At 40.8% G+C, this 25,655-nt stretch overlaps 1 protein-coding gene across 1 annotated transcript; it reads right to left on the bottom strand.

The window, feature by feature from the left end:
• Nucleotides 1-910: 910 nt before the first annotated feature.
• Nucleotides 911-7,556, bottom strand: Znf706 (zinc finger protein 706). The gene is made up of 4 exons (XM_055626718.1): nt 7,305-7,556; nt 3,869-4,005; nt 1,830-1,937; nt 911-1,218 (listed from the first exon to the last, which is right to left on the bottom strand). The coding sequence occupies exons 2-3, from the start codon at nt 4,001-4,003 to the stop codon at nt 1,842-1,844; spliced, it is 231 nt and encodes a 76-aa protein (XP_055482693.1). The 5' UTR covers nt 4,004-4,005; nt 7,305-7,556; the 3' UTR covers nt 911-1,218; nt 1,830-1,841.
• Nucleotides 7,557-25,655: the final 18,099 nt, after the last annotated feature.

Here is a 25,655-nt window from a genome sequence, read left to right as displayed (position 1 = left end):
AATGCAGTGTGTACAGCAAGTGGGATTCATCTGTCATCCACAGGTCAGATCTGCAGCCCTAAGCAGCTGTCAGTACTTAATGCTCTTCCCATTGCATCAGTTTCTAAACTTAAGCTGAGTTACAGTGGCTCTACTTGAAAACTGGCAGAGTTTTCCTTATCCAACTGAGCAAATGTGAACACTGGCCAATTTCAACACTTTGGTAATTCAGGTGGAAGTCTGACTAGACAGTCTTGGATTTTAGGAGCCAGCACTAAGTTTATAACATTACAGTTATACTTAAAAGACAAAGATGTTGGGGGAATTAACCTGGAACAAATCATTGTAATCTTCCTGTTAAATGCAAAAATCTACTCATAGATAACTTAAAAATCTCTTTAAAAATTATGGTTCAATTTCAAATTAAAGAATTTGAATAATTTGCAAAATACCCATTTATAAGACATAGGCCTTCACAGTTCACACCTGTTCATCATACTTTGTTCATATAGACTGTTTCATTCTGGCATATACTTCAGGACCCAAACTTTCAGAAGGGCTCATGAGCAACCCTACCAATTTTATGAATTGTATCTGTCATCTACAATGCTCTCCTAGCTGGCGAGGGAGCCAATCCACTGAACAAGTTTGCATTATGTAAGTTCAAACACAGGAAATGATCAGAAGTGGGAATGACATGTAACTGCAAATATACTGCCACAGCAGATCAGCCATTCCTTAACCTGCATCCGCTGCCAATAAAATCATGTGCACGATTTAATGAATTGAGTCTGCTCTAGTTTAACAAACCTGCCACTGAGCTGGGAAAGGAAGAGGATTGCTCCTTGCAACACAAGCTGATCAATTCATTTTTGTAATAAGGCAAATAATAAGGAAAGTTAGAACAGAATTTTTAGAACCATTTATCCTGTGATGGTGTAAAATCAAAGCACTACTTTATTAAATGAGTTATTTTACACAATATGAACATCAATATAATTACAATTGTAAAAAAAATTTTATAACAAGAATGGACTGATTTTTCAGATTTCCAAATCAGAGTCAACTGTACATTTACACAGAATTGTCTTTGCATGAAGCCCAAAGGGAACAGCATAGAAATGAGTGTTTCTGTAGCCCCTTTATTTTTGCTGATCAACAGTTTGTTTAAAAAAGCAGCTGCAGGTTTGTTACCTAAGGTCTGAGACAGTAGAAGAGTCAAAGGTGCCATGAATTCACCTGTAAGACATAAGGAAAAGCTTTAGTAATGGCTAAGAAACACTTCAAATATCTAAAATAAAGACTATCAAGATGGCAGGCCCTGGTGGATTTGTCAACTGGATAGTATAGGTAGAAATAATTCTCAAGCATACATGCATAGGTACCACTATTTAGAAGGGCCAGAACCCCAACCACACACAAAGTTTAGACTGATAACTCCAAAGGAGTCGCTATTGAGTATGCCTATGCTGTGCTCTCTATGTTAACACGGAGAAGCTCTGTCTAGACTGTAAATGTAAACATGTACTCAGTAAATCGCTCTGAAGTCCTAGGGAAGACCCTCATACATTTGAAATGACTGTTCTCTTACAGTCTGTCTTTCTTCGCTCAAACCTGGCCAGCATCCACTGAACACCCTATTTTTGGCTATAATTGTAAAAACCCGAGTGTTTCAAAAGGCATGGAAAAGAAAGGGTCTGGGGAAAAGGGCCTTTACCAATTATAAAGTAATCTAGTAAAACCCTAACACTATTATTAAGATTTGGTATAAAAGTTAAGACACAAAGTCTCTGCTAGATACAAAAATTCATTCCATAGCTGAGGAGATAACCAACAGGAAGATCAATTACCTGTAAACAACTTTATGCCTGAACATCAGCCAGTTCTGGAGGAAGTGGAGTCTTAGGGTGCTTGCTCTCAAAGTGCTGCTTGAAGGTCTTGGGGTCTGGCATTTGTGTCTAATTTAGAAAGTGTGCAGAAGAGAACCAGAGTTTATGCAGGAAAAAAATACATGTAACCTGCTAAAAACTTTGAACTTGCTTGTGCTAGACAATTACTGCAAAATGCTTTTAAATTCCTACTGAGAATGCCATATGAAAAAGTATCTTACAAAAAGGAAATCCCTAACATTTCACATATGAAAAGGAACGCCACATAAAGTATTTTATGTCACTAACAGCAAACAGAAAGCATTTACTCATTAAGCATGTTATCTTAATTCTCACAGAACCTTAACAGTAACCTTTAGCTCATTTTATGCTCATTTTATATGCTAGAGAAACTAAAGCCCACAGCATACTTTGCCTGAGAGCTATGTATGTTTCAGCTCAGTTGTAGGCTCACCGAGTCTCATATAACACAGAATACAATAATGACTTCCTTTGGCAAGTACTTCATTTATTTATAATTCAAAACACTCTACTACATAAAATAGGAAATAAAAAGGTTGTTTTTAAACTGGTTTTTTGTTTGAGTTTTTCAGACAGGGTTTCTTTGTGTAATAGTCTGTCTGTCCTGGACTCACTTTGTAGCCCAGGCTGACCTCAAACTCACAGACCCACCTGCCTCAGCCTCCCCAGTGTGTTTTTAAGTTTTTTAAAGTGCATTTTTAGGCTGGGGAGACAGTTCAGGAGGTACAACAGAATCTGGATTTGGATTTTTGGCATCCACATAAAAGCCAGGCATAGTAACACATTTCATAACCCTAGAGTTACCAGCACAGAAACAGAAGGATCCCTACAGCTTATGGACCAGCCAATCTAGCCAAGTGGTAAGCTGTGGGTTCCGGGAAAGACCCTGATTCAGAACAATAAAGTGGGGAGCACTTTACTGACACCTGATATTTCCACATGTATGCACAAGATATGCACTTGCACACGCACACAAAGGTCAAGGTATGTCTTTATTACTAACCTAACAAAACAATTTTTTACCTTGCCTCGTCAAAAAAGTCAGTCATTCAAATTTCATCATCACTGTTATTGAACACAGTCAAGATACTGACAGTTTAGAGATTTCCCTCTCTTAATGAGAACTTTTCATGTAGTTAGGAACGTCTATTTCGTTTGTAAAGACTTCAACAGATGATTAACTTCAGTCTAGCAATTATGCCTTATCAAGATCAATGCTCATCCACACCAATCTTATTAAAGTACAGGGCTTAAAAACAGTTTCTACCCAGTCCAACCCTACTATGTTTTCCCCTCACAGACAAACAGAGGCTACACTTTAATAAAGCTGGACTGCCTAGACTCAGGTCCCATGTCTTCTAACTTGCTGGCTCACCTGCAGAAACTATGCAACTCATTTGTATATCTGCACAGTGAGAATGAGAGCAGCACAACCCACTGGTTGCTGTGTGGATTAAATATGGAGTACACAGCTGTCTCCATCCTCACACATGGCAAGCACTTCAACAATTCTTTAAACACGTTAACTCTACTAAGAGCCCTCAATGAATAGTCTATGTGGAATCATATGTGCCCAAATTGTGGACTGGTGGAGAGGGAGGAAAAAGACAATTATATAGGCAGCATTACATTCAGTAGCACTGTACAGTTTAGCCTTATCAACACTAAATATACAGACATGACTTCTTTACAACGTCCAAAGTGTATTTTAAACTTTAATGAAGACACCTTCATACTACACAAGGGGCAAGACTTTGCTTTATCCACGTTTTCCCAGCTAGCACTTAAAGAAATGTGCATGGCCACAGGAAAAATGTTTCTCCAATGGGTGACTTACAGATGGATTCCTAAAGGAAAACAACTCTTAAAACTACTAGTTCAAATAAACCATCCATTTTGTTAGAGGGGAAATTTTAACCTATACATATTCACAGGTTAAGAACTGTCTACAAGGAAGTATTGAATGTAGGGTCCCTTACCCTACAGACTGTGCAGGTATATATTAAGGCAGCTTTGGCAGCAGCCTTTTGGTCATGTCCTTGCTTCTTCTTTTGTCCAGCCTGCTTTTTGGCATTTTTCTGCTGAGACTGAATCTTCTGCTGTCCACGAGCCATATCTAAAAACAGAAGATTAAGCATCAGAGTAACTTCTTCATTCTAATACAGAGCACTTTGAATATAGTAATATTCTCAGAGTTGACTACTTATCCATTTTATAGAGATGGTTAACAAGGGATGTGAACAGACTTTCAAACTCACACACAATGCTGCTAGATTACAAGTATAAAGCCACTGTGGCAATCTGGCTGGTAGTTGTGTACACTATTACCCAGCATTCCTCAATAGATGTCCAACAGAATTAAATATATGTACACCAGGTACATACAAGGATGTTCATAGTACCTGTTCTAAAACTAGAGACAGTTCAATTATCAGTTGTAAAAACAGATAACACACAGAGGAATGCCAGGCAGCACTTAAAAGTAATCATTTCTAGCCAGGCATGGAGGCACATACCTGTAATCCCAGCATTTAGGAGGCAGAGGCAGGCAGATCTCTTTGAGATTGAGATTAGCTTGTTCTACATAGAGTTCCATACTAGCCAGGGCTACAAAATGAGACCCAATCTCAAAAAAAAAAAAAAAAAAAGAAATGGAAGGAAGGAAAGAAAGAAATTTGTATTTCAGTGCCAAAGGAAAAGAAGCTAGTTAGAAAGAAACCATATTGTAGAAAGTTCAAAACAGACAAAACCACGGTTAACGAGGTCACTTTGCTATTTACAGAGCAATGACTAGGGAGAGATGATAGGAGAAGAATTCACAGGATGTTGAAATGTTCTATATCTTAAACTAGGTAATGATTATAAGGTATGTGCATTTGTTTAAAAACAAAAAAACAAAACCAACGCTCAGCGCTGGGCATAGAAATGCAAAGCCCCTACTTGGGAAGTCCTCACATTCTGGTCAACCTGACCTACAAAGCAAGACCATGTCCCACCCCCAACAGAATAAACCCCAAGTTTATTGAGCTATATGCATACCTACTGCCCCTTCCCCACTTTACTGGATATAAACCTCAAATATTTGGCGCTCCAAAGTTTAGGCTTCCTTTATCATTTGATTACAAAGGTTATTTCCTCCTCCTAGCATTCACTACTATGATTTATAATTCATACAACTTTTTAAAATTAAGTGCTGTCAGCTAATCCTCTAAGAGAGACCATAAGGGCACAGCAATTATTCCTTTTAATACTTAGGTTTCATTAAACCTATCCCAATTTTTCCTTAAGAGTTTTTCTTTCCTGAATGGAAACACAAATAACCAATTATGTGTGTACATGCAGAAACACAGGGGTTCAACACTGAACATTTGTAGAGTCAGTCCATTCTTTCCTTCTACCATATATGTCCTGGGGATCCAACTCAGATCCTCAGACTTGACAGGAAAGCACCTTCACCTGCTGAGCCATCTCATTGGCCAGGCTGCACATATTGTGAGACAAATTAGTGCCCTAGCATAAGGGGCTTTTACAAAGCTGAAAGGTTGTTTCTACTCTTCACTACTGATGGCCTAGAGTGAACAAAAATGAGTTAAAATAATTGTCATTTAAGAGTTACTTTTATTTTCCTGTTAAAACCAGACTTCTGGTTGAGGCAGCACAAATTAAACCTGTTCACACAGGATCTATGAGAGACCAATGATTTTGAAGTATATTAAAATCAGATCCAATGCCATTTTGAATAGCACTGTAATTACATTTCAAACTCTGAAATGACTAAAAGACAAACTTTACTAGAGAAGAGGGCTGGCCTCTTCTGACCGCAACCCTCACTACTACTAGATTTAAAGTCAAGTGTTTCGAAGAGACCCTCAAGTGCTCCTCCCTATCCACCCACCCCAATGGAAACTGAACAAATACAGACTTACTGGACACACTCCCACCACTATTATACAATAAACCCAAAGTCTGACATATGGACAAGATTAATACCTTCCTAAAAAGCCCATCCAGTCTTTCACTATCTACAAGAATGTTCAATAAGCTAGGCTAATATAAGACCTCCATTTTCACCAAAGGCAAATTATCAGCAGTTTGTCACAAAAATTAGAGCTCATTCTTGTGTTTTTAAACCATAGCCTTAGGGATTCTAAATCCAATGGCATATTTTGGGTTTTTTTGTTTTGTTCTGTTTGAGAAAGGGTCTCACTATGCAGTTCTGGCTGTCCTAGAATTCAGAGATCCACCTGCCTCTGCCTCCTGAGTTTTGAGATTAAAGGCATGTGTCCCTATACCCAGCTCCAATGGCATATTTAAAAGTACATTTTTGATGGTGAGTCTTCAATCTATGTATACCTGTGCTTTGAAAACATTCTTAATGTTCCTCTGTCTTACTATCAGACCCCTGCTAGAATATTCAGGTTGTCTCATACATCTTAACTCATACAATATGACTAATTTAGGTGAAGACATTACTTGGTAGACAGTCCTTAAGGGTTCTGTTTGCTTTTTTGGGTTACAAAACCGCACATCATTAATTACAGAACTTTCCTTTCCACCTAGAAGTTAAAACAGCTATTTTGATAACCTTTTCACATAGTGTACTGTAAAAACAATGTCATCAGGCAAGCAAAAACGATTTTTAACTTTTGCATTTAGGGCTTCTCCTAAAGCACGACAGAACACCTAAGATTTAACCAATTTTCCTTACCACCCAAAAACAGTAACAAAAAGGCATGAGCTTCAATAAAGACAAAACACAACACTAAGCAAAGGAGATCTGTTCTACCAGGCTAGCTGCGTGAGGGCAGGCTCGGAACTTCTGACAGCACACTGGCACTGATTTCCTTTCTGAAAGCAGAAGTGCAATCGAACCAACCACCTGCTTTCGGACTCAACTTACGATTTGCTCTCGACCAGCCCATTGTATTTTCGACAAAATCTTACGTATAAACTGCTCCCTGATTGTGACAAATTGAAAGGCAATATATCGTTTGCAAACAGTTGCCGGCTGATTTTTAATAAAACTTTTAGCTTTCCTAGGAGGCTGCAAATGAGCTATGAACCAGCAAGAGTTTTTGGAAAACCAAGGCGCTTGAGACGGAGGCAACAAGTAAAGCCCTGGCCCTAAGGGGCCTCTTAAAACGCATCAACTTACTCTCGAGGCTGGAGAGCCAGGAAACGGGCTCACACACAGCAAACAGCCAGAGGAAGAGGCCCAGGCCGGCTCCACAGCCCGACCCCAGCTCTGAACACTCATTCGGGGGCACACTCCACCCCGCAGCTGCAGCCCGGCCCGCCCGAGGCCCTGGAGGCCCGCAGCCCCGCGCCTGCTCCGCGGGGAGTCCGCCGCCCGCCCCGGCCTCCCGCCGCCGCGTGCCTCCCGCCCCGGCTCCCGCGTCCGGCGGCGCCGCTCACCCGGGCCGGGCCGGTCTGGCGTCCAAGAGACCGCGCAGCGCGAAGAGGAGCTGGGCAGGACAAGCAGGGAAGGAAGGGCCGAGCCCCGCACCGCCTGGGGCCTCCGGCACCAACTGAGAAGCACCGAGCAGAGCCGGGAGCACAACAGCCCGCGCCGCGCACACCCGCCACAGCGCGCGCCCGCAGCGCCTGAGCCGGAGGCAGGCCCGACACTCGTGCCCGCGCACGACGCGCCGCACTCCCAGTCGCCTCAGCGCGGCGGCCCCGCCCCTCGTCTTCCTGCGGCGGCTTCGCCCCGCCCCTCTGGCGTGCCCACTCCTTTCCGGTAGTAAAGACTAATGGCAGCTCTCCCCTGTTACATAAGCGAGGAGGGGCGGGGCCTAGGACAGGAACTGCATTGCCCTCGCTCTCCTGCCTCTTTCCCGCCAGCTCTTGGTGTGGCGTCTGCGCTCTGCCGTTCGCCGCCGCTTGACCTCGGGCCAGTGGGCGGTGGTCGGCTGAGTTGCCCGCTAGCCACTCACTCATTCGCTCGCTCACCGGCCTGGCCTCGGTCCCGCCGCCCTCGTGCTTCCCTGGCCAGCCGTGCGCCCTCTGAGGCGCTAGCCGCCCCGGCAGGGAAGACGCGCCCGGGCCCCCGCGTGGCCGCTGCTCGGTCGTGACCTCTAGCCAGGCTCGCGGCCATTGTTCTCTCACTGGTTCCCTGCTCACGGTATTTTGACCTACCCAGGACTTGGACTCCGTTGGAGACTTGAGCCTGATAATCCGTTTAAATCTTAACGGGCCTGCTGGGCCTATGCAGGCTAGCTGCTGGATTGCTGATGCTTGGGCCACACTTGATTTAGACAACCTGATTAAGAGCGATTGCAATATTAACAACGAGAACATCTACTGTTGGTTAGAAATGGCGTAAATATTTGTATTCATTGACCGTCTACCTCTAACATGCTGCTTCTCAGTTAGATCTAATTCGTTAAACTTAGTTTGTGACCTTTAAAATAAATACAGACTGTCCTAGAACTCCTGATTCCCCCCCCCCCTCTCCCCCAAGGAACTGCATCACTATGTCACCATGCCCAGCTGCATCCTTTCAAATTTTCCCAGCGGTTTTTAGTTGAATAGGATGGTCTGCTTTACCTGGACTATGATACCCTTGTCACAATATTCTTTAAAGTAGCCAGGGAGTAGTTAGCTTGCTGCATACTGCATGTGAATAGGATACAATATTAAGTGCAAAACAGCTGGGCGGTGTACTTACTTTCATTCATTCGATTTTAAGTTTACATTAAAGTTTAGTTACATTTAGTGAAAATTTAGTTTCTTGTGTGAGTTTTGTTAACTATTGCTGATGGTAGTCTGTAAATTCATTTTTATTACTGTTTGGCCAGTGTTCAGTGTGCTGAAAAATACATATTGAAAAATGGATATTACGCAGAATGTGTCTAAAGAGAATAGGAATTGAAACTGACATATCATGACGGTATAACAACTTTTTAAGCAATAACAATTTTTTTTTTTTTTTTTTTTTTTGACACAGGGTTTCTCTGTGGAGCCCTGGCTGACCTGAACTAGCTTTGTTGACTAGGCTGGCCTCAAACTCACAGTGATCCACCTGCTTCTGCCTCCCTGAGTGCTGGGATTAAAGATGTGTACCACTTCACCCAACATGTAACAATTATTAATAGTTGTCACATTTATAGTTGTATTAATCTGCTGTGTGGGATGAGATACTTGGAGGATCTAGAGATGGAAAATACAAAGAGCTGTTTGTGTAGCCACGAGTGACAATGGACGCTGGAAATGGACCATGAAATCTGCAGGGGTTGGGTGGAGCCACAATAAGGGGGTAACAGGCCAGGGTGCAACACACAAGTCAGGTGACCTCTGTTGTGAAGTAGGACTGTCTTCTTTTTCCTCCGAGGCCTAAGGGAAATATTCACAAGGCCAGTTTTTTATTCATATCTCATTTGAGAACTTGATAAAAGCTATAGGTAGAGCTCTCTATCTCAGGACAGCTTTGTCAATCTAGGTCTGTAAGGAATTGCTAGGTGTTTAGTGATAGCCCTGCCTTCTACCAGCCTGATACCATTAGTACCCCATTTTTAGTTGTGGCAACTAAAAATGAAGATATTTACAGATGTTCCCTGGGGAATCAGTTTACAGCAGTGAACTCAATGTTTCCTTTGCTGCCTCCTTGTTATCCACACACTTTATGCTTGATGATTTTTGAGATTCCCACCCAGATCCTCTTGTCTTCTCTGCTTTTTGTCATTGAAGGAGGCTGCTTCACTCCCTTGTTGAAGCACTGTTGCCTGGGGAGTATGGTGTAAGAATAATTGTATGTGGTGTTTAGGGCATTTGAAATAAAGAAGAAAGGATGAAAACAGTAGATAAGACTGGGCTCATGTGCAGTGACAGTTGGTGAAAGGCGGGTGCCTTTGCTTTGCCACCATCTGGTGTCTTGCTTTGGTTACAGGGATGTGACAGCAAGCTGGATATGAACTCCTTAGGAATTCTTTGCATACCTCCAGTTTTCATCTTGAATGCTGCAAGTACTTCTGGTAATATTTTTCCTTTTCTGCTTATAGACAGTTACTCTTAAGACATTATACAATGTCTTACTTGCTGATTTTCTATCTAAATCTTATCATGAGATGAAAATGCTTCTCTGGAGATGGAAAAGGCTTATTGATCTGCTTGTATGCATTTTAGGGTTCCTGGGGTAAAGGAATTAGTGAGTAACCAGCATATTTTCCAGCATATTTGAGGGATTTTTTTTTTTCAGTTTGTGGTGGATAAGTTGATACTTAAATTAATAAAGTGTCACAGGGTTTATTAGAAAACAAGCCAAGGTCCAAGCTGGGCATGGAAGCTCACACCTGTAATCCCAGTACTCAGGAGAATGAGGCAAGAGGATGGATAGCCACAAATTGAGAGGCTATGTAGTGAGTTCAAGGACAGCCTAAGCTACAAGTCAGATCCTGTCTCAAAAAAACAAAACAAACAAACAACAACAAAAAAAAAAACAGTACTACCAACAACAACAACCAAAACAAGCACACAGAGAAGCTCCTATCTTGGTAAAGCTTTCCCTAGAGACAACAGTGAAAAATGGCAGCAGATCTTTTGTTGCCTCCTCTTTCCCTAGCAATGTCTGCTTGAGATTTGTTTTTTGTTTTTTGTTTGTTTTGAGACTGCCACCCAGATTCTCTTGTCTCTATGCTTTTTAGCCTTGAAAGTATCTCATTCACATTTCTGACTCTGAATGTCAGACTTAAGACCAGCCCCTGCATTTCCAGTTCTAGCTGCAACTTCTCTTCTGAGTTCTTACTGACAGTTTAGGTGCCCACTTCCCAAGTTCACATTAGTGTGAACACTTCACATTAGTGTCAGGCTGTACTGACTCTGTGAAGTCATTGTCTTAAGTAATGTTTATGTCCAGTAAGACTTTAAAACATGCTGCTAATTGAACTATGCTATAATGCTAAGGCACTCTTGATTATAAGGTAAATCTTGATTTTAACGTGATTAAAAAGTTTAAGCAGTAAAGTGGGCTATTAGGACAGCTTAGGAACGGCCTTTACAAGAGGATCAGAGTTTATCTTCTAAATACCAAACAACGTTGTTGAATGACATTGAAGATCTTAGTAAATGGAAAGTCACCTTAACTTTGTAACTCAGAAGATACATAATTATACCCAAGCCAGTAATCTCTACATTGAGCTACAGATTCAGTGTAGTCCCTACCAAAATCCTGCTGGCATCTTGCATATGTTGAAAACCCTATCTAAATTATTGGAGCCGAGAACAGCCAGAATAATGCAAAAAAGGAACAAAAATTAATGATACACACTTCCCAATGTCAAAACTTACTACAAAACTACAGTTATTAGTATGGTATGGCAGAGGCAGAAAGATGGCTATACATATCAGTGGATAGAACTGAAAGTCTTGCAATAAACCTTCATAATACAGTTGTATTGTCTCATTACTGTGACAAAACACCTGACCAAAGTGACTTCAGGAAAGGTTTGTGTTGGCTCACAGGTGGAGAGCTCAGTTCATCATGGAGGGGAAAGTGTGCATGCCACGCCTAGATGAAACTGTGGGATTGAGTGAAAGTTTAAGAGCAATACGGAAAGCCCTCTCCGTCCCTATCCCAGATGAGCCTCAGGGCAGACAGTCTTCACCTTCAGTTAAGACTGGAAGAATTTTCTTAGAAATGATCTCAACCCAAAGCAACACATGACCTGTTTACAATGAATCCATTTGAAGAAAAGAGCTAGCTCCCTGCACAAACCTTCCAGTGAGATGTCCAGAGCTTTGCTCTATTGTGTAATCTAACAGCTAAGGATAACTAGACAATGGCGACCCCAAACATCAACTAGGGAAGAAAACAACCAGAGAAACAGACTGCAGGAGAGGAAAACTTCAGAGAACCATTGGAGAGTCACTGGTCTTAAAAAGACATCAGAATATAATCCTGGTGCTACTTTAGAATAAAAGAGAATGGGTACAGTGAACCCCATTTTAATTGTTGTTCCATATATATATATATATATATATATATATATATATATATATATATATATATATATATTAGAAGTGCTGGCTTAGAAAAAAAAGGATGAAAGATAAAATTGAAAAAAAAAGTAAAGAAACTGTGGTGCTGTATGTGCTTAACCTCAGTACTTAGGAAGCAGAGGCAGGCAGATGCCCAGAATGAGTTCCAGGCCAGTCAGGGTGACATAGTGAGATCCTGTCTTAGACAAACAAAGAGATAGAATATATGAGAGGAAGAGGCAATCAAGAAATGACTTCAGGATTCCCAACATCCAATTGATAAGGATTTCAGAAAAGGAGGACAGAATAACCAGAGAAGATTTTATAATTAGATCATAAAAATCTAATTATAAAAACTATCACATTGATTTGTTAGCTGAAAGTCCCCATGAGTGAGTGTTGAGACAAAAGATGGGGAAAAAACACAAAGTACAACATGTTAGAACACTGGAGAAGGAGATCATAGCCTATGTATTTCTAGAAAGGGAAAATGAATTAGTTCATTAAAGAATTTAAAAATGGTGTTTGAGCAGTATTGAACATTAGAAAACAATGGAGAAAGACATGAAATGTATTTCCTTTCTTTGTGTTATCTCTTCTAGGTTTATTGGAAGATGGGAGCAAACAAAAAAAGGGGGTATAGGTCTCAGGACATAGGGAAGAGGAGGCTGAAGAGGCCAAGATGGCAACTGGCAGACAAGTCAGGGTAGTTGGATGCAGAAGAAATTTCAAGAAGATGAAATTGATTATTTCATAAGTATGTGCTTGTAGGGAGATTATATAACTTGGATTTCATTGGGACATTGGGAAGGGAAAAAGCTGAGAATAAGCAAAATAAGTTTCAGCTACTGGGAAGATTAAAAGTTACATAAGGCAACTTGATTATCCCTCATCCTGTGGCTCAGCAGCAAGTAGCATTTACATACTGATGATGGTGTGCACATAGATCAGCTGTGGGATATGTGTATGTGTGTGTGTGTTTGTACACATGCCACAGTGTACATGTGGAGCTCAGAGGGCAAATTGGAGTCAGTTCTCTTCTCCAATCCTATGTGGGTTCCAGGGATCAAATTCTGGTCATTGTGTTCTCAGGCCTTTACCCATTGAGCAGTCTTATCCCATCTCCTGAAACCACAATTTTAATCACAAATGTAAGTCCCTTGAGAAGACAGAGGAATGTAAATCATTATGAGTGGTCACCCTGGTGGGGAGGAGTCCTGAAAAAGAACCACAATATCTACCATTGTGGGAGGTCAATAATGCATAAGACAGGGAAAAATGACAAGAAGTAGCAAATAATAATGTTATTTAGAGATGTGTAGTAGTAAATAAATATGTTATTTAGGGATGTACACACAAGTGCCAAAAGACTAAAATAATTCCAAGGAGCTGCTCTTGAGAAGAGGGTATTTTGAAGATCAGAAATTACTGTTTTCCAGAACTAGTGTTGCAGGACAAGTTGAATTCCATTAATGTGTGCATTTTCATTGTGATAAAACAAAAGCTAAATTAACAGAATGAAGCTTGGTTTGGCTACAAAGTAAGTTTGAGACCATCCTGAGATACATGAGATCTTGCCTCAAAAACAAGCAGTAAAACAGCCCCATCAAAATAAAAAAAGAAAATCAATTTATCAACAAAATGGCTTTTATTTCTAAGAGTCCAACCATGTTTGGTTCTAGGCAGTATGCATGTCTCCAAAGTTCTCTGAGCTTCAGGAAGGTGAGTATGTCTAAGTACTATGCTAGGGTTCCTGGCATCTCCCTGCAATTATAACTTCTAATTGTCAGTTTGGGGCAGAGTGTGCTTCATCTTCCATCATTCCATTTTTCCAGTTCTTTCCATACCATTCTTATCATCAGGTTTTCAGTACTCTGAGTAAACTAGAGAACAGAGTGTTAGATGTAAGAGGGATATCCTCACCTTCCTTTGCTGTTGTTGGGTAGTGGGGTGGGAAACAAAACAAGTTCTTCTCCAGGCAGGGATCTGCACAGGTGGCTGTTGGATAGAAGCTTCTGCCTGGGTTTGAAACCCATACAGTTGGCTCAGTCTTATGGTGGTCTTGATTTGTCTGAGGTCTGTTGACTGTGCTGGTGACAGAAAAGAGACCTATCCTAAGAATACCTCTGTATGTTTTCAACTTCCAATGGTTTGAGAAGACATAAAACAAAACAAAAAGTGAACCAGTTTGATTTGAATGATAACTTTGGAGAAGACAATAAAAAGGTTAGGAACACCCAGAAATGCTGTTTGCACAGATGTGGTTACAGTGCTTTAGTTACATAATCATTTTGTTGTAGAGACATGCTCTGGTTTGATTTTAGCCATAGTTCAGCTATGAAGGCACAGAAGACTGTCGGCTGACTGACTCCCCATGAGCTGCTCTGACAGGATTCCTTGCCCTTGAACTTCTCTGACTTGATTTTAGAAATTTCAGTGGTGATGGTGGTGGATGGGGATAATGAATTTTACTCATAAAAGACAGCAAAAACCATCTCATATGTATGAAAACTTGAAAAAGAAGGCCATGTATTATGTATAAATTAAAATTCATTTCTGTATTCAATGGCGGTAGATCAGTGGTTGAGGGATGGACAGAAAAGAATGTGAATTAAGAGAAACTACTTGTTGAAATTTCTTTGACTTTATTGATAATATTTATTCTTTTCTGTGTTTAGGTTAAGACATTTTAGAGGACTTACAGTCCTGGAGAGAGACTGTCCCTTTCCAAGACTTATTAATTCCTTAAGGATAATACAGTTTGCCTAGGAATATACCTTTCATATGCAGAACAGTCTAGTCCAAATGTGTGTCCACAAACACTTCCTCATTTTATTGCTTTCATGCTCTGTCAGTTGTCTTCTGTCTAATCACTGCAGGCCAACTACCAGGCAGTATAGCCTCCCCAACAGCCTAAAGTCCTGCTGAAGCTATACAAGTTAGTTAGCTCTGCTTGCCTTCTGGAAGGCTCCAGTAAAAGCTCTGGCTTCAACTTTCCCTTTTTCCCTCTAACCAAGTCCTAGTGCTCCTCGTAGCCCTGTGCTGCTTCATGGGCCTCCTCTCAAGCAGCATAGCTGATACATTCTCTTCCCATGACATTGACTTCTCTGTGTGTTCACTGATGAACTGGCCTACCTCTATCTTAGGCTTAAAAGCTATCTTATAGTGAAGATAAACTAGGCTCATTGCTGTTTATGATTAAACCTCTGTTTCTCAAGTGCTGGCCTATGCCCTACCTGTAACTATGAATGGTGCCGTAAACCCCTATTCCAGGAAACAACAACCATGTCCTTGTTTCAAAAAGTATAATAACCATCTTGCAACACTACTTTTGTTTGTTATATGACAACTTAGGACTACCTTGTTATGACTACCTCATTGTACCCACCTTGCAACCAAGTCTTTGTTTCCTGAGGTTGTTTGGACTGACTTGTAATTCGGCCTATTTTGCTTGTCCAGTCCCCCATTTGGACCTCCCTCACCTCTGTGCTATGAAAACCTTGTCTTTCTCATGTCCAACATTGACCTCTTGAACCCCACCCCTAGGAGAAGGTAGCCCATGCACACAAATAAAAAAGCTGTCCAGTACTTCATGACAGTACATCAGCCCTGTTGGGGATGAATAGACTGCAATGCAGCTCTTCTTTACATTTCTAGGACAGTTAGTCATAGAATGTGCTCGAGTAAGTTTAGGTCCCTTGTGCTATATATAGGTCCCTTGTGCTACCTATATAAAAGTCAATTCATTATTACCTAAAGCTTCTTTAAGATAACAGTAAAGGCTACAATTTATCCAGCACCTGTGGTGTGTCCCCTACCCCTCATATACACCTTCAGTAGGTCCAATGAGTCTACACATACTGAAAAAGAAACAGACATCAGCTGAACGTGGTGGTGCACACCTGTAGTCCCAGCATTCAGGCAGAGGCAGGTGGATCTCTGTGAGTTCAAAGCCAGCCTGGTCTACAAAGTGAGTCCAGGACAGCCAGAGAGATCCTGAGAAAGAAAAGAGAAAAAAGAAACAGATGCTATGAGATTTCTCTCATCACTCAGCTCTAAGAAAGAACTGGGGAGGGCTGGAGAGATGGCTCAGAGGTTAAAAGCACTGAGTGCTCTTCCAAAGGTCCTGAGTTCAATTTCCAGCACCCACATGGTGACTCACAACCACCTATAGTGAGTCTTCTTCTGGCCTGCAGGCAGACATGCAGACAGAACACTGTATACATAATAAATACATAAATGTGAAAGGAAAGGAAGAAAGAAAGAAAGAAAGAAAGAAAGAAAGAAAGAAAGAAAGAAAGAAAGAGAGAAAGAGAGAATAGAGAATTCAGATTTACCTAGTCCCAAATCTTAATTTCTAACCCCTAAGCCATGCTATGGTAGGAATGAGTGTGGCATTTTCCTTTCCATCAGAGAGTGTACTATTGCTGATACTGCATATATAAAGTACATTTAGAATAGCCAGTGCTGGAAACCAAATTTGTTCCCTAGCTACTTTTCTGGGTTACACAGGGAAATATTTGTTTCTTGTTTCTCAACCTGAAAAATGAGAGAGCTGGAGTATTTGTTTCATGCTAACAGTTTAAATTCTTGAGATACAATTATAATTGGCACTGATTGGCCTTGGATGAGCCTTGTTCATAGTCACTCATCTATCAGTGAAGAGGAGGGATGCGCACAGACCCTTAAGTCACCAGTTCCATGTCAAGACATGGCTCACATATGCCAGATGATTATGTCACTGTAATCTTTGACCACAACAGTACATATTCCCTGTACAAAGCCCTTGTCCCATTATCCCTAGAGTCAGCCTACTTACCTTAACCAGCCACTTATCTCAGGTCTGTGGACACTGGCCTTATCTGCTTTATTTCATTTTCAGCATTTGTCCTTGGAGGTCATGAAAGTCAAGGTTCAGCCTCCTTGCTTTTTGAACTTCCAAGACTCTGCACATAGTAGGTAACTTGCTTCTTTAAAAAAAAAAAATCCCCATTGACCAGAGAGAAGAACAACATGTAGTTTAAGGCTGTGTTGGTGACTAAAAGGGAGTCAGGATTAAGTAAGAATTGTCTGGTCAATAAAACATTTTGAGTTTGGGTGACAAGTATGGCAGAGAGCAAGAGAAAACTTTGGAAGAAATAGAAGAGATTTATTTTTCCTAGTTTTGAGTCAAAAGTTTTTGGGGAAACATATACTTTACCCTGATTTTCATTTCAGTAGAACACACATTTATTATAAAAATATGAGGAGTTCTGAATTCCTTAATTTTCAGAAGGTGATTTTTTTTGCAGGGATATAGTTGCAATGCAAGTAACTCTGTCTGTCCCAGCTGTCTCAGCAGTTCCTTTTGCTTGCTACAGAACACTTTTCCTGGGTTGTGATCTTGAAGCAGCAGAATTAAGATTTCAAATCATAATAGGTATTGAAATGTGAATGAGGTTAGCAGGTCCAAATGATTGGAAATGCAGCTGAATAAGCATTCAAGGAGGGTGTGCTCCCCAGTGACACCAATACATCTGGTTACTGCCCAGTTAGGAAACCAATGAGTCAACTTGCTAGACAAGTCTAACAGAGACTAATTCAAAGCCCTGAAATTGTGAGAGTACTCTCCTGTCTTGTTCCCACAGATGATATGTTGGGTTCAAAAAAGAATAAGAAAAGGACTGCCAAGGAACTCACTTATCAAATCCTGCAGATTAGGCCACAGCAGTGTTCCTTCCTGTTGAGCAGTTTGGTATTGAGAGCAGGTGGCTGCTATAGCATCTGATACCTCAGGTACCATGCCTTACCTGGAAATCCCTAGAGTGTCCCAGGAGTTTTTATACATAGATGCCCTCATATTCGTCCCCCCTCCTGCCACCTTTCTCTACTCTTCCCTACATTGGTCTCCTTCCTCCCTACAAATAACCCCTTTCTGGCTTTTATCACATGGACACATACAAATCTAGATTATCCTTGAGGGAAAGCATGCAATATTTGCTTTCTGAGTGAGGTTAACTTGTTTTGCTTAACATGGTGATCTCTAGTTTGGCCATTTCCCTTCAAATGATATAATTTCATTCTGTAAAGAACAAATGACTGTGGAAATTCCTCTCCCCCTCCGTGTATATGTGTGTGGGTGGGTGTGATTTATCTCACCTTTTCTTTATCCATCTGTAATGGAAAGTAAACCAGTTTTAAAGGTAAATGATGCAGCCTGGCTCCTGTCTGGCTGAGGTGAGCAGCACAGTGGCGAGTGTGGATGTGCATGCATCTCTGTGGTGTCCTGACTGAGCATGCATTTTCAATGGCCTCCCATGTTTTCTCATTCATTTTCCTTCTAAAAAACATATTAGACATTTTCTTAAATCACAGCTTCATGTCATCACAAGCATAGATGAGAGGATGAAAGGGGAGAGGAACTGGCTAAATGAAGGAATCACTTTGGAAAATTATTGAAGATAACCAAGGGCTGCTCAAGCAGAATAATCACGAGCTTCGTCCTATGTATAAACATGTTGATTTCTGTGAATAAATCACATATGTCTGGTCTGCTCACTTATTAGCCTCTTAGAAATTATATTATAGTTTTTTTTCTTTACCTCATTTTCTCAATTGCTACTTTGACATCTTCACCACAGCAGGTAAGGCATTTGCTCACTGTAAGAGAAATGGTGCTTATATATTTATGAACAGTGATGTGCTTTGGCCAGGAGCATGGCTTCTGCTCCCTGTGGGTGGTGGGAGAGGTAAGCTCACTGAAGACCAGTGGAATGATGGGTGCATGCAGTCCAGCACTCATCAGTGAGAGGTCCTTGTGTAGCTGCTTTTGCACATAACTAAAAATAGTCTCTACACAGTGCAAATAAGCACAGAAAACCTTCTACCACATTATTTCTTACCTGAGTGAATAATCCCTAGGTAAAGGTCACTCCACACAAAACTGAACTTAGTTCTGTGACTTGTGAATTTTGATTTAAAGGTCTGTCAGTATCCACAACCTCTTATTCATTTGAATTAGAAAGGTGCCCATTTTCTGTGCTTCCTTTCCTCTGCCACCTATGGATTTTACTTAATACTGCAGTCATAGCGTTTTGAAAGGGACAGGTCAGCTGATGATTACATTGTTTAGGATTATTTCATTTGAATTTTCCTAAAGATTGACTTGTACTATTTAAAACATTTTTAAAATCTGCATTAGGCTAATCATAAACATCCTAAGGACATCGATCTATTTCTATCTATGTCCATTTCTATCTTTGGACAATATTTTAGTCAAGTGTTGTTGATATTAATATTCATTATTGATTTATCTTTTAATTAAACAGCAGTTATTCCTAAACCAGCTGTACACCCAAATCACCACACAGAGACTAGGATTTATTTAATTAACCTAGAGCACAATTCTGGTTGCAATAGTTAGCTTCCTCCCATTCAAATTTCCCACATTATACTTACTTTTAGTCATATCTTAGGTCCGGTTAGTTCATCTCTCCTCCTGGTTCCAAGTCCTCTCCTGCCCATCTCTGCTCTCCTACTTCCCCTACTCGATTCCTTCTCCTCCCCTCTGGACCCTATTCTCTCCACTGCTCAGCATTGTGGCTGGTGTTTAATTGACAATACAGAGAGCAGATGGTGACATGTTTACACAAATTTGAACAGATAATGCTTAGAATAAGCATCACAATGAAATGTCTGGATTGAAACCAAATAGTGGGGCAGAGAAATCAGCATTTGAATGAACAAGGGTGAATTGTATACATTCCACAAGAACATTATATCCACAGTCAAGACTTCTAATTTCTTCTGGATTTAAAAAATCTACTACCTAGATTTGCCTTCAACAAAATAACTTCACCTGCCTTGTCATTTATCATCCACATACCTCTCTGTACATTTTTATTATGTGTGTATAGGTGAGTGATACATATCTGTGACACACACACACACACACACACACACACACACACACACACGCTCGTGTGTACACACATATGTGCATGTGTGTGTGTCTACCAGAGGCTGATGTAGGGTGTCTTCCTCAATTGCTCTCCACCTTACTTGATGAGCCCTAGGGTCTCTCACTGAATCTGGATCTCTCTGGTTTGCTTAGGTTGGCTGGCCAATCCGCTCTGTGGTCTGCATGTGTCCACCAGCCCATCCCCCAGCTCGAGATTACAGATGCTAGCCACAACACCTGGTTCTCACATAGGGTCTGAATTGTAGTCCTCATGCTTGTGCATGCTTCCCTACCCCACTTTACCAGAGCTATCCACCGTTCTCATTTTCTCCACCATAGACTGTCTTTGTCTCTTCCTAGACTTGAATTCTTTGTTAAGACTGTTGGCCTCAGTATGGTATCTTTCACAATGAAACAGAGTCGCTCTCATTGCCTGATGTCCTCTTTAGCAGTATTCCCTTTCATCCAGCCTCTTGCCAACTGCTACATCCTCTGTTTTAAGGGAAGTGTTTTTTCCACTCATCTTCTCATGAAGAACTTTCAAATCTGCAAGTTATTCATGACAGACAGACAGAGCTAGAGAGACAGCTCTGTGGTTTAGAGGATGTAGACCTTAGTTCAATTCCCAGCACCCACACCAGGCAGCTTACAACTGCTTCTAACTCCAGCTCCGGTCCAAGGAGGTCTAACACTTGGCCCACACAAGTACCTGTTCACACTTACACATGTCCATAATTTTAGAATAGTAAAAATATATCTTCTTTAAAAAGGAAAAAAGAATGACAAATACAGATGACCTAGATGTAAAATTTTAAATGCACAAATAAAATCGCATCTGTGCACATTGGATTACCTCTACTGTGCCAATAGCAGCAAGGAATCCATGTGACTCAAATCCAGCTTGCTTTTAAATTTCCCTGTTATTTTTCCTCTATTGGGTTTTTGTCAGCATGATATGTTTGAGATTCACCCAAGCTGTATCTGTCACATTCCCCTCGTATTTTCTATCATATGGAGACACACAGTTCATGTGACCATTATGGAAATCAAGCTTTTTCTAGCTTTTAATTGTTACAGTAATGCTGCTATAAACTTCTATGCACAAGACCTTTTGAGAATGTGCCTGGATTTTGTTTTCTTATCACTATACAGGTCAAGATGGCCCCAAAGTTGGAATTTGTCTGTCTCAGCTTCCCAAGTGAATTTATCTTTTAAAAAATATATTTATCTTGAGTGAGCAGGAATAAAATAGAAAGGTCTTGTGACATACTATGTTCAGTTTTTCAGCCAGTCTTTTCTCCACAGGGACCAAACTATTTACATTACTGATAACCATGTGAGAACTCCAGCTGTTTTACCTCTGGTGCTATCTAGGCCTCCCGTCCTGATCCAGGGAAGCCAGACCTGTTTTCTTAGAGAATTGCTCAGTACATTGCTTAGCCCAAGGCAAAGAGCTTCTAGGTTCTTTTCAGATTACGTAACCTAAACTTCTTTGCTATTTTGTTTGTGCTGAATAGTTTTTTGTCAACTTGACACCAGCTAATCATTGAGAGGAGGGAATCTCAATTAAGAAAATGTTTTCATAAGATCAGGCTGTAGGCAAATCTTTAGGACATTTTCCTAATTAGTAATCAATGAGCTAGAACCAAGTCCATTGTGGGTGGCGCCATCCCCGTGCTGGGGGTCCTGCATTCTATGAAAACCCAGGCTGAGCAAGCCAGTGAAGAGCAGCAGGCATCCACAGCCTCTGCATCAGCTCCTGCCTCCAGGTTCCTGCTGTGGTTCAGTTCCTGTCCTGACTTCCTTTACTGATGAACACACGTATGTACTGATGTGGATGTCAGAGAACAACTTGTATGGCTTGGCTTTTTCTTTCTAACCTGTGTGTTATCAGGCTCAAACTCAAGTAGTCAGGTAGTCAGGCTTGACTTTTAATAACTGAGCTGTCTGACTGGCTCCAATTTTCTTATTGAAAGAATCAGACTAGCCTTATAACCTATATTTTTTAATTCTCTCAGTACTCTTCCAGAGAACAGGAGAATATAATAGCCCCTCCTGACTCTAGCCATATGCACGGACAGAGATAAGGAGAAGACCTCCACCGGGTTACAGAAGGAAATAGCAGCGGATCCAGATGGTCCTAATTCCCCTCCCCAAACAGCCCCTGTCCTTTTGACTAAAGACACATAGCCCTGTTTCTCAGAGAGACCACAGGATGAGCAAATTGCTTTTCCCACCTTTAACAATGGTCTAGTCTAACCACAAAATGTACTAATCCTTTTCCCACCTTTAACAATAGCTGAATCTGCACATATCAGAAAAAAACAGATATACCCCAGATATCTAGCTGACTGGACCTGGTGCCCACAATAGACCCTATATCCACTCCCATGATGTCAGACCTGTAAACCCCTCGTCTACCCCTTTAAAAACTGGAGGCTACTGAGAGTCCGTGCTGACTCTAATCTGGATGTGGAGTTAGCCCCAGCACAGTGGTGTAAATAAAACCTCTTGTTAATTACAGCGATTCCCAGCCTCAGAGTCTCCTTCACAAACCTTCCGGTAGTTAGACCCCCTGCTGGGCCTTTCATTATTTTTATTTTTATTAAGAAATTAATGGGGCTGGAGAGATGGCTTAGTGGTTAAGAGCACTGGCTGCCCTTCCAGAGGACCCAGGTTCAATTCCCAGTACCCTCATGGCAGCTCACAATTGTCTGTAACTCCAATTCATTAAAATAAATAAATGTATTAAAAAAATTAACATAGCCAGCATAGGGTCACACGCTAGTAATCCTAGCACTCCAGGAAGCAGTGGCAGGTGGATGTTTGTGAGTTTGAGGCCAGCCTGGTCTACAAAGCAAGTCCAGGACAGCCAAGGCTACACAGAGAAATCTTGTCTCAAAAAAAAAAAAAAAAAAAAAAAAAAAAAAAAAAAAAAAAAAAAAAAAGAAAAGAAAAAAGAAAGAAATAAATTATCCTTGAGAATATGTAGCTCAATATATGGAATTCATTTCTGTTAAATCTGTTTTATCCCTGTGCTTAAGAACTATCTGGAGCCTTTTTCCTGACTGCCTTTCCTTGGAACTGTCCTTTCTGAATTCTGTATGTTGCACCTTCTCCCTTCTGTGGGTAGCACTGTCAGGAGTGGCAACGAAACTGCAATTTGCATTCACAGTGAGAAGGTTGATCAAGACATAATCTACTACATCAAGCGATCTTCCCAGTTCTCTGTTCAGTGCTAGCAACACCTGTGTTTCCTTTTATAGGCTACCTGAGTTTTTGTTTGTTCAGTTCTCCTATTGATAGACCCTGTGGCATATGGCAGATCCTCTCTCTTTGCTTGGTCAACAGTCAGTGTTGATAACAGAAACTGTAACCTACAAATCTGGCAGTGAGTTCTTCTCTATTATGTACCTTTGTGTGTTTGGTCTGGCCTGTTCTATGTCGTCATTCTGACTTGCTTTTCATTCCTCTCTTTATCTGTTTTGAATAACTCCTGAAATAATTTCCAAACTGAGGTTGGTTCATGAATAAACTTAGCTTGGTATGCACTTTAAGGTATTAATTTGGGGAGGCTGTGGCTAATTGGAAATGTTTAAAGGAGAGAAGAGATGAATCATAAGAACAGGTTAAATGGCATTCCTTTATAATTAGGATAATTAGAATTGTCATTAGTTGTCAATTGTCATTGGCATTAGTCATAGGATCCAAATGAAAGCAATCTAAGTATCCACCAGGAGATGACTGGATTTTAAAAATTGTAGCATAATACCTATAATGAAACATTATTCAGTAGTTAAAAGGAATAAAATACAGACACATGTTACAACATGGCTGAACGTTAAAAACATTATAATAAGTAGAAAAAGCCAGATCCTAAAAGTAATATTGTATAATTTCATTTATATGCAATCTCTAGAATAGACAATTTCATAGAGACAGGTGACAGAACAAACGTCACAGGGCAGGGCAGTAGGGAGGGCAGGCCGGTAGGGAGTGATAGACCTATTGCTTAGTAGCAATAGTTTCTGCTTGAAGTGATGAAATAATTTTTAAAATAGTAGCAATGGCCATAAAATACATGAATGATCACAATGCCACTGAATTTTATACCTAGAATGGTAAAAAAAATGATAGATTTCCTATGATGTATATTTTTCAATAATAAAACATTTAAAAAAGAAATTAAATTTTATCCTTTTGTGATTTATAAGTTGGAATTGATGTCTTAGACCTGTGAGATAGTTCAATAGAACCAGCCTTGACCTACAACAATCCCTGGAGCTCATATAAAGATGGACATAAAGGTTGTTACTCTAGTAAATTGTCCTTCCACCTTCACACACAAATATCTCCCCCACTAGTAAGTAAAATTAAACTTTTTAGAAATTGCTAGTCTTTTAGTGAATTGTTAGTTGTTATCTTCGAGTTTTCCACCAGCCATCTGAGGTTCTATTCCAAATAGTTGATTCTAGAGAAACCATCTTTGGTGGATGGGACAGAGCTACAGTAGAGTTAAAGCTAGGAGAACATGAACACAGAAGCAACAGCAACTAAAATACAGAGATGAACAGAAATACATCATAAAAGCCAAGATTTTACAGCTATGCTCAGGACTTGTATGCCATGATATTCACAAAAAGACAGGGCAGTAGAGAAAGACAACATCTGACTCTGGATATTCGTAGGCAGAAAAGAAGTCTGAGCAAGTGCTGAGAAAAACAATTCACCTCGTAAACAGAGCAGTGACTAGGGACAATAGCTGTGGTTAGAGGCAGACAGGAAGTGCTCTTCCTGGAGGCTTATATTTTAAGGAAAGAACCTGCCACTGGCTGGAGGAAGAGCGAAATCCAGGGAGGAAATGAAGAGCTGGTCAGGTGCACATGTCAAATTCACAGAAACAGGCGTTCTAGGGAAGCTATTAATTACTTTGAGAATCCATCTTCCAATGTAATAATTTGCTCATCAAGGAATCTGTTCCATAGAAGTCAGCATCCAGCATGAAGATGTAAATTATAATACAAACATTTTTATGGAAAGAGTACTTAAATGATGGTACTTAAATGATTATTATAAACTTGAATGTTCAGTAACAGAAATCCATACAGTAAATTAACAGGTAGCCATTAAAAGGCTATTGTGGAGGAATTTGTAAAAGCATATAAAAGTGTTTCTATTTTTGTATACAGAATGTAGCTCCTTGGTTGGACAGCTCAGTATTCAAGTCTTTTATTAAAAACAATTTTTCTTTTTGGTTTTTATGTGCATGAGTATTTTGCATGCACGTCTGTCTGTGCACCATGTGCATGCCTGCAGAGGCCAGATGAATGTGTCTGATTTTCTGGAACTGGAGTTCTAGATAGTTGTGAGCTGCCGTCTGTGTGCTGGGAGCTGAACCCTGGCCCTCTGACAGAGCAGCCATCTGTCCACTCCCATGGTCTGGGCCTGTTCCCGCTTATGTGAGCACTCCATCTGAAACTACAGTAGGCTGCACTGGCAACATGCTGCGCTTCAAGCACTCTGCGCTGCAAAGAGCCTCCTGCCTACAGGTCAGACGAGGGGCAACAGACACTTTTTTCATCTCATTCTGGTTTGTTTTGTTTTTTCGAGACAGGGTTTCTCTGTGTGGCCTTGGCTATCATGGAACTCTCTCTGTAGACCAAGCTGGCCTAGAACTCAGGGAGATCTACCTGCCTTTGCCTCTGCCTCCTGAGTACCGGGATTAAAGGCATGCATCACCACCTCGTGGCCAGAACTTATTCTTCAGAATTGCGTGAACACAGGCATCAAAGACTGTAGTTCCAAAAGATTGGTTCTTTGTCGCCAAGGGACTTGCTAAGTAAAAGCCACTT

Source organism: Psammomys obesus, unplaced genomic scaffold, assembly GCF_907164565.1.
Source record: "Psammomys obesus unplaced genomic scaffold, mPsaObe1.curated_primary_1811, whole genome shotgun sequence".
NCBI lineage: Eukaryota > Metazoa > Chordata > Mammalia > Rodentia > Muridae > Psammomys > Psammomys obesus.
The sequence above is the reverse complement of the archived record's forward strand: the minus strand, read 5'-3'. Positions and strand labels throughout refer to the sequence as shown.